The sequence below is a fragment of the Ailuropoda melanoleuca genome, chromosome 4 (genome assembly GCF_002007445.2).
Source record: "Ailuropoda melanoleuca isolate Jingjing chromosome 4, ASM200744v2, whole genome shotgun sequence".
In the NCBI taxonomy this organism is placed as follows: Eukaryota; Metazoa; Chordata; class Mammalia; order Carnivora; family Ursidae; genus Ailuropoda; species Ailuropoda melanoleuca.
In genome coordinates, this window is record NC_048221.1 from 137,335,827 (window position 1) to 137,345,268 (window position 9,442).

The window sequence follows — 9,442 nt, forward strand, 5'->3', positions numbered from 1 at the left end:
GCTTTAGGAAGGCGGGCCAGGAAAGGCCATTTACAGATAGAGGGGTCAATCCAAGCCCATAAAGAAGTCCACGCAGCTCAATCTGAAGAGGAAGAACAAAGCTGGGAAGACCTTTAGCCCCATCCGGTCCCACCCCCATTGTTTAACAGCTGGGAAAACGGAGGCCGAGCAGTGGGTCACCCAGGGGTGTTGGGAAGTTAAACTCCTTCAATCCTGGCTTACAAACTCCAGGAGCAGCGTAGGGCACGCTTTGGACCGTCACCTCTCAGACACACCTGTCTCCTACAGACTTTGTGCCAGGACAGGCATTAGAGAAGGCCCCTCCCACAAACGGATGAAAAACAAATGAACACATAAGCCTTCATGAAAAATACTTCCGTTTTTTTCTTTCTAAACTGAAATGCAAGTTAATTTGTCAAGGAAGGGACAAGAGAACAGTTCATTTAACCCCGTGCAGCATTCAATTTTGAGACTTTGAAACGCTGGACTAAAATCTGCTTCCTTTTCAACAGATCAGGAAATGGAATCAGAGTTGGCAGAAAAGAATCCTTCCGTTACACACTAATGGGGAGGCCAAATCCTAAAATTGACTTCCAACTTCCACCTGCACCTGACACACCAGGCAAAAACATTTATTCACTTTTGCATTGCACAAGTGTAAGAACCACATAATCTGGATTGACTTTAGGTAACAATAATTTAAAAGACTGAAAGCCCCTGTTACAGAAATTTTTAAATTGACTACTTGACAATTTATACAATAAATGAAAAAACTGACACTAGAACAGGCCAGTGATCAGCCAACACAATACAACAGGTTAACAAATGCGGCCAAAGGATCAGTGCATATCATCCACCACCTTCCACCTAACATTCTGGCTGGGTTTTTTTGGGGGGTGGGGGGGGTGGGTAGGAGAAGCAGGGGAAAACAAAGGCAGGTCGATTCATACTAGCCCTATGAAGTATATTATTTTATACTATCGACCTAAAATTACAATGTGAAGAGAGCATGTATTAATATAGCTCATGCAACTCGAAGTTTTCTCCTGAAGGTCAGGAATCCAACAAGGAAAATGTTCAGACTGAGGCAGGTGCTGAAAGTAACTGCACCGAACACTAACTGCTTCAATCATGAACTGTGCTAACTGGATAATTATTTCAAAATATGAATCACAGATATAAAAGGACATACACAGTAAAACAAAAACAATTTCTAATTTAAAAAACATGTAGCAAATATAAATGCATTAGGTCAACAGTGCCAACTTACAAATTCAACCAAATCGGAATACATGCTCAACTTTTCAGGAGCGAACTTCAGTCCTACTTGTGCCGCTTAATTGGAGCGAGATCGTCCATGGGGCATTTCGTGCAAGGATGATTGGAAAATCAATGTACAAAATCGTCTCAGATTCTATAGCTAAGAATCTAAGGATCTTCGGTGAGACCTTGAGGTTGGGGAAAATTTGAGAAATAAGAGGACGCTGCCCCTCGCACGCTGCCAGGTGACCAGCAGACAGCCTGCGTCACACTTCAAGCGCCAATGATTTAAGGTCAGAAGCTCCTTTCCCCTCGCTCTCATTCCACGACACTCAACCTGGCCTCCAAAATACAAACCACAACCTGTCTTTGTGGCACCAACTGGCTGATACCTAGGTATGTGCAGGACTGACTTTGAATCAGAGCACATCTATTCATTCTAGAAGATAAAGAATAGAAATAACATGCTTGATCTGCACATGTTTGACGGACTTTGGTCACCTAGTAAATTCCAGACTGGCTCCCATTAGTGGTCAATAGAAGGCTTTGCATTTGGGTTAGAAACCAAACTAGGTTAAATCAGGCCTTTATTTCAACAGTACAAACTCTGTTTATTTGGGTGTAAAGTGCCAGTTTTATATACAAATCAGTAAGTAAACTTTAAAACTGCTTTGAAGCACCAAGGCTGACACCTTCCAACGGCCTTGGAGTCACTGATTAATCCTGCTGGTTCAGACTCACTCCAGGGTCCCCACACGTAGAGCCCTGACTGCCACTAAGAGCCATGGTGAACTCACAGACAGCCAGCTTACCTGCAAAAGCCAAACACGGCCAAGGTCTTGCCTAAGAATCCGAGTAGCTTTCGTCTACGCTTCTTTCTAAGTCAGACGACTAGCATCACTAATCAACAGGCTTGCTTATGAGGTAGCTACACAGTTTTAACAATACTATTAATGAACATTATGGATAATTCATGGTGTAGCTGGTTTGATACACTTCAAGTAGCTGATTTTTTTTTTTTGGATGAGAAAGGAGGGGAAAAACCAGCAAAATAAGAGCACATCTTCGTTCACTTAGAAGTCAGCATCCAAGGTAAAAGAATTCTCTGTTGGACTTGACATCACTCCCATCCTCTGATACTCGCCTACTCTCTTCTCAAAGAAGTTAGTCTTCCCTTCCAGTGAAATATTCTCCATAAAGTCAAATGGATTTTCTACTCTGAAAACCTGAAAAGGTGCACAGGAAAATTTAAATACGGAACACCAGTTCCAGAAGAACCAGAAGGCTGTAAACGATACTTTACCTTGCTAAAACCTAGCTCCAGCATAAGTCGGTCTGCCACGAACTCAATGTATTGCTTCATTAACGTGCAATTCATCCCAATGAGCTTCACGGGCAGGGCCTCCGTGAGGAATTCCTAGGGACCGAAACAGAGCCTCTCAATAAAACGGAAGCATCAAGACCTCTTCTAGCCAGCACGGGAGACCCCGATGCACCACCCACCTGCTCGATCCGAACGGCATTGATAATGATTTCCCTCACTCTCTGCTCGGAAGGTTTATGGACCAGGTGTTTGAACATCAGGCAGGCAAAGTCACAGTGTAAGCCCTGGAAGAAAAGGTTCAAGATCACTATTAAAACCAGACTTCTATCGTTAACGGGAAACAGGAAATGGCTTTCCCCTTTTCTGCATTCTCCTCCTACACCTTGTGAGGCCGTAAGCACTTCAACTGTCAGAGGAAAGAGGACATCAACTGCTGTCTGCTTTGCGAAGGTCACGGCCGGTTCAGCCGCACCCAAGGCCCTCAACGCTGACCTTCCTACATACCGGAGGGAAGAACTTCTTACAAAGCAAGACCAATAGATCTGCCCACTGGCCTCCAAGTATGGCAGGGTTCACGGCCCTGGCCTCGCCAACTGGAACTAAATAACATCTGGACATCTTCACCTTCCCCTCCAGGTTAATCCAAGTGCAAAGACGTACACTGGACCAGAATGGATTCTCACTTCACTGGGATGTGTATCGACCAACTTGGAAGTACAGTAGGATCATACAGAATACTGGGCAAAAAGAATAAAACACCCCATCACCTACGGTGCAGAAGACATATGAAGGTGTTGAGAACACAAATACTTTCAGTAAATTAAACTATTTCATTTTCTGCCAAGTAGGGATATGGCTGAACTCACATGTTAAATGTGGACATCAGGCAATCTTTTATCTTGAGCTCCCATCAGTGAACCCAAGAGCTGTAGGGGTTTGGGGTGCACATTAACCTGTTATGTGAATTACTCACCTCATCTCTGCTAATAAGTTCATTGGAAAACGTGAGGCCAGGCATCAGGCCACGTTTCTTGAGCCAGAATATTGATGCAAAAGAACCAGAAAAGAAGATTCCTTCCACAGCGGCAAAGGCCACAACCCTTTCTCCTGTGAAGAGTTAACACCAACACAGTTCTAGTGAGCAACTGAGCACGCACAAAGGAGGGGCCACAAACCAGTGACGTCACTCAGATGAAGCTCAGGTGGACACGGGGCCAGAGGTGTCCTTACCATAGGTAGCCTCTTTGTCCCCAATCCAACGCAAGGCCCAATCTGCCTTCTTCTTTACACAGGGCATCGTCTCGATGGCGTTGAAGAGAAATTCCCTAGTAGACACCCAGAGCGTCAGCAATTACAGCAAAGACCTTCTATCACAAACGTCCAGAGCACAACACTGAGGCCGAGGGCAAATCAAGACTCAAACTGAAATGTTTTCTCATTACTGTTTTTGCTTTTCCCCCAGTGTTCTTTTTAAAATTTCAACATTCATTTGGCTCCTGTTAATTTGGGTATTCTTTAGTTCATAGGGAGCCCCGAGACCTACTAACATTAAAAGTCTCAGTGCATTACACCAAAAGCATCTATCAGCTTAATTATATCAAGCCCAGGTCATGCCAAGTTTACAGGCCCTATCTTTAAACTTGAGAAGCCATAAAATCTTAACTGTTAAGACTACTCAAGCTATGCTGACCATTATCTCCCTAGATAGCACCTTCCTCACCAGACTATATCATTAGGCCAATTATATGGGCCCCAAATACCATATGTATATAATAAAATAATTAAAGCCAATAAACAATAACATGAGTTTGCTTCCTACTATAATTCTATGCTGCACTGATGGTCCCAGATCAGGAAAGCAAATCAACTGGCCCCCCACTTACCTGGGTCTTCCTTATTACCCTCTTCCACCTCCAATGTATCGCTGTTCCCCACTTAAGAGTCTACATGTTCCCCAGCCTGTTCCTTATCAGGCGACCTTGTTCTCTGAAGCCAAGGTCCATCAGACCATATGGTTCCCTTCATTCTCTTTCCGTGTCAACGTCTTGAGACCAGGGTCTGCCTCTCCCCAGCTTTTGAGGCTTAACCACCACACCTTCCTGATCCTGCCCCTTCTGGTTATCTATCCAGGTCGTGCCTATCCGTATCTTTCCTCATTTCTGCCTACAAATGTCTTCAAACCTTCCTACCCCGCAAAGAGTCTCCCCAGTCCTGCCAGCCCTTCCAAGCCACTACTCATTTTCCCTCTTCACATTCTTCCAGGTTACCCACAAGAGCCTACCTTTCAGCCCTTCCACTTCTGTTCCATGCAAGACTCTCACCCTGAAGCTGACCTTAGTATCTAGACCACTCAGACAGCAATTTCTAACTTTCTCCTCCTCTCCAATCTTGAAAATGTAAAATGGGCCCGAAGCTACCTTTATTTCTCCCCTGTGATCCCATAATGCAAACCATCTCTTTCCACAGTCCTGCGCCTAAACTGGTCTATCAGCAAACTGCTGCCTCTGCTTTATTACGGAATTCCTCTCACTTCGAGGTCTGGTTTTCTGCGCTGTATTACGAGCTCTGAGAGGAGAGGCACGTTCTGTTCAGGTGCGCCCTCCAATCCCCTCCACCTCGCCCCAGTTACACACTGTAGGTCCACAGATTTGCTACACGAGTAGAAACTGTCAGACCCTAGGATTTAGTTCATCGTACACAGCCTCTTCGGATGCGTTTTGTTTTGCTTTCAAAGCAAGGCATTAGATTGAATGACCAACAGTATACTTCCACCTCTAATAATGGAGTAACCTCCTAACTTTGTTCTTAAGGGACTGGCTACAGTGAGTTTAGGCCTCCTCCTCAGAGCAGACAGGACCATGGGCAGTAGAAACTGCTTTGTCTGCTTAGTCACTTCGTCATTCTTCTACCCCTATGTAAACTTGAAAACACAAGAACAATCAGTGAGTCCTAAACACGTTGGTAGGCCACCCAAATACTCACCTTTCTTTGGAATCTTTAATGTATGTGTCAATGAGGAGACTGTACATCTCAGAATGGATGTTTTCCATGGCAATTTGGAAGCCATAGAAACACCGGGCTTCTGTAATCTGAACTTCTTGGCTAAACCGCTCCACCTAGTGGTAAAACACATCACAGGTCAGCTGGGCACACACTCAGTCAGAGGATCCTGGATACATCACACTCCCTCTGTACCATTATAAGGTTTGTTTCTATTTTTAGAAACAATACTTTACTATTTTGTGGTAAAGCTGGGCATTTTATGCCATACGCGCTCAATTTACAGATCAGGAAATAGATAACATCTATATTATAGGGATCCTGCGAACACTCATCAATTCATTTTTTCCTAATTCACTGTACGAAGGATCCACTCACAGTAAGACATATATGGAATCAAATTATTAAAAAAGCAAAACCACAAAAAGGAAAGCAATGTCATAGCCACAAGGAGTAAACCTCTTACTCCCACTTAACATTGTCTTTGAGCCTCTCAAGAGCCAGTGGGGGGAAAAAATTAACCATAAGGAAGAAACAACTGCAAAGGCTATTATAAAACAGGAAACACCATATAACAGCACTACTAGCTTACAACTCTCTAACTTAAAAGATGAGGAGACGGAATTAATTTTCTCTTTAATCTTGAAGTGAATGAAAGCAGATGTTTTTGGGAAAACTCACCAAGTTTTCATTTACAATGCCATCACTCGCCGCAAAGAAAGCCAGAACATGGGATATAAAGTATCTCTCCTCAGGCTTCAGGGATTCCCAGTGCTGAATGTCCTTGGAAAGATCCACCTGAAGTTTAGAAGTTCACAAGGGACGTTAAGCATGAGGGGCCTCACACATATACAGAAATCTTAAACCTTCCTGTAACTCTACCGACACTACTTGATCAAGAACATCCCTCCCATGCACAGCTCCCTTTGCCAGTTAGAAAAGCCCACATCCTCGGTGGGCAACCATCCCCAAGAGGAACAAGAGGAAGGGTCAAGTATATTTCAAGCAAGTTACAACCACTACTGCAGGGGGCTTCATCCAGAACTGGGGGCAATGCTTAAACTTCCTTTTAAGTCACCAGCTCCTGACTCTGATTACCTCTTCAGCTGTCCAAAAGGATGCCTCAGCTTTCTTATACATCTGCCAAATATCATGGTACTCGATAGGGAAGATGACAAAGCGACGAGGGTTTTCTCTCAGTAGTGGCTCGTCCTCCACGCTGGGGGCAAGTACCTTAGTTTCCTGTTGGGTGAGAAAGTAATGAAAATGCTAATTATAGGGCGAACTACATGAAATTGCCATTTTTTCGGCCTCGTGCGTTCAATTACCGGCCATCCCAGGTGGTTCAGTGTGTCAGCTGTCACACATGTATCCTACAGAGAACATAACCGGGATGTAACAGAGGAATAGGAGGAAATCTGCGGAAGTGTAAAGGAGGAAAGGACAGGAAGGGAATGCCTTGGCGGGAAAGAAGCGCGGGCCGGGGAGTGGCTAGGGTTTGAAACCCTGGAGGAGACAATGAGGCTTTGGCGCCAAGAGGCGGCTGGCGCCCCCTACCCCCACAGGCCGCTTCCCGCCGGCTGCCCCGGCACTCACCGGCTCGGAGGGCTCCTGGAAGATCCTCCTGGCGGTCTTGCTGGCCAGCACGCGGGTCCCGCTGAGGGCCGGGGGCTGCGGGGAGACGCACGGTCAGGGGCAGGCTCCCGACCCACAGGCCCCCCGCCGCCCTGGCCCGGCGTGCGCGTGCTCACCGTGTTCTCCTTGTCCGCCAGGCTGAGCCCCTTGAGGGGCGAGAGCTGGAGCTGCTGTTGCTGCTGCTGGGGGTCCACGATGGTGGCGAGCGGGACGCGGACAGAGAGCATGGCGGCGGCGGCGGCGGCGGCGGCGCGGGGGCACAGCAGGGGAGGCGGCGCGCAGGTCCTGGGAGCCCCCGCGCCGCCGCGCCGGCCTTTAAAAGCCCACCGCGGAGGGGCGCGCACAGTGGGCGTGGCCAGACGCCGCCTTCCCATTGGATGCACCGGCCGGACGTCCGCGATTCGAGAGCCGCGCGGGACCGCAGACCACCCGCCGCCCGGGACCCCCCCCGGGACTCCCCCGGCACCCCCCGGGACCTCCGGGCCCGCGGACAGGGCTAGGGGCCCCTGCGGGCGCCCCCCCGGGATAGGGCTACAGCCCCCGCGCGACTCGGTGGCCGTGGCGCGCGCGGGACTCGCTTATCCGGGAACCGCTCGGGATTGAATAAAGCAACGCGATTGGAGGCCGCTCCGGAGCGGGAGAGGATTCCCCCACCCCTGAACCGTTTTCGCGGGTCGGGGCAAGTGGTTTTGCAAATGAGGTTGGTGCAAATGCCTGGGAACGCCCCTGGCTGCGAGAGAAGCGCGGGGTTGCGACCGTTTAGATACGTGTACCTGGGTGGGGGTTTACGGGTCCTCGAGTTCCGGCAGATTTGTGGGAGGGTCGGTGACAACAGAGCTGCCTAACGGTTAGGGTCACTAGCTACTGAGCCCCGCCGTGCAGTTGCTGTGTCACTTGGACGTGTCACCCGGCTAAAAGATTCAGTGCCCTCCATGGTGAAATGGCACTTGTCCCCGACCTAACCTGTGGGATTATTAATAAAATGAGATCAATGCGAAAATTCTTGTAAAATACGCAGTCCGTAGTAAAGCTGAGTTAAGTAAATACCACAGAGGGCCTTTGGTGCAGTTTTCCACTGAACTTGTGTCTGCTGTCAGGCTCCTGTCCCCTATGTCAACACATTTTAAAATTAGACAGCAAAAAAATCCTGAGAAAGACTGAAGAACTGGGAATCCATTTACTGCTTATTGGGCAACAAGTAGCCTGAAGAAATTGGAAACCTGCATTGTCATGAGGGAGACAAGACTTTATTAGCAGTTTTCATTTTACTTTGTATTTGGTTTTTCAGATTTGCCACAGACATTTGCCCTGCAAGTGGCAAAATGCCAGGAATGAAGAGAAAGAAATGTTAGGATCCGAGAAATAAATGATTCACCTGGGAATTTCCAACATCTGCAAACACTTTTAGGGCTGTTGCTAAGAGAAACACTGGACTTTTTACGAACTCTTTTCTAGATATAATAAAGAGGTGGGAGGTAGGGACGATCCTCTCCTCATTTGGGTCTGTTTCTTCCATTTCTTAGTACCACATACCTACTGTGTTTAATGTATTCTCAAGCCTCAGAGAAAGTGACAATCATACTTCTTAGACAAAGCAATGGCTAAAACTTCGGTCTAGCATCCTTAGTTTTAAAGCAACTCCCAGACATGGTCAGTTTCACCTTCCTTCAGCGTTCAGCTCCAGAAAATGGCTATTTTTAGTGATAATTTTATGGCCGATAAAGCCATTATCACGTCTAGTAAAATTATCGAGGATTCCTTGGTATCCTCTAATACCCAATTCGCATTCCAATTTCACATCATCAATAACCGAAGTGCTTTCGGTTGCTCTCAGGCACCACGTGCTTAAGCTCCTGTTATACTCCGTGTGTACAGGAACCGTAAAGTATTACTCTGTGAGCTAGCCAGAATGTATGACTTCATGTTCAGATTAACTTTTTCCTGACCACCGAAATCACACACGTGCGTTGCAGAGAACTTGGGAAGACGAGTACCACGAGGCAGAAAGAAAGGTCGCCATTCTCCCCTTCACTGCCTCCCAACTCTGAGTCACTTGGGCATGTCCCGTCCTGCCTCCTACGGGGTTTTACTGCTCTCACTTCACAGGAGGAAGCAGGCGCAGAAAGCTACGTGGCTCTGCTCGGAGGTCACGCCCAGAGGAGACCGCCTAGCGGGGCTTCTGGCCTACAGTGCCTCCCCTCCATCCCTGGCGACCGCAGAGAG

At 47.4% G+C, this 9,442-nt stretch overlaps 1 protein-coding gene and 1 long non-coding RNA gene across 2 annotated transcripts; one reads left to right on the forward strand and one right to left on the reverse strand.

Annotated features, from left to right (window-relative positions):
• Positions 1 to 598: 598 nt before the first annotated feature.
• On the reverse strand, positions 599 to 7,659 carry RRM2 (ribonucleotide reductase regulatory subunit M2). Its single transcript, XM_034659918.1, has 10 exons — positions 7,336 to 7,659; positions 7,181 to 7,255; positions 6,683 to 6,826; positions 6,266 to 6,382; positions 5,567 to 5,700; positions 3,815 to 3,909; positions 3,558 to 3,691; positions 2,764 to 2,868; positions 2,564 to 2,677; positions 599 to 2,486 (listed from the first exon to the last, which is right to left on the reverse strand). The coding sequence occupies exons 1-10, from the start codon at positions 7,591 to 7,593 to the stop codon at positions 2,334 to 2,336; spliced, it is 1,329 nt and encodes a 442-aa protein (XP_034515809.1). The 5' UTR covers positions 7,594 to 7,659; the 3' UTR covers positions 599 to 2,333.
• On the forward strand, positions 7,641 to 8,601 carry LOC117802061. Its single transcript, XR_004625096.1, has 2 exons — positions 7,641 to 7,919; positions 8,508 to 8,601. It is a non-coding gene; the product is annotated as an uncharacterized LOC117802061 (long non-coding RNA).
• Positions 8,602 to 9,442: the final 841 nt, after the last annotated feature.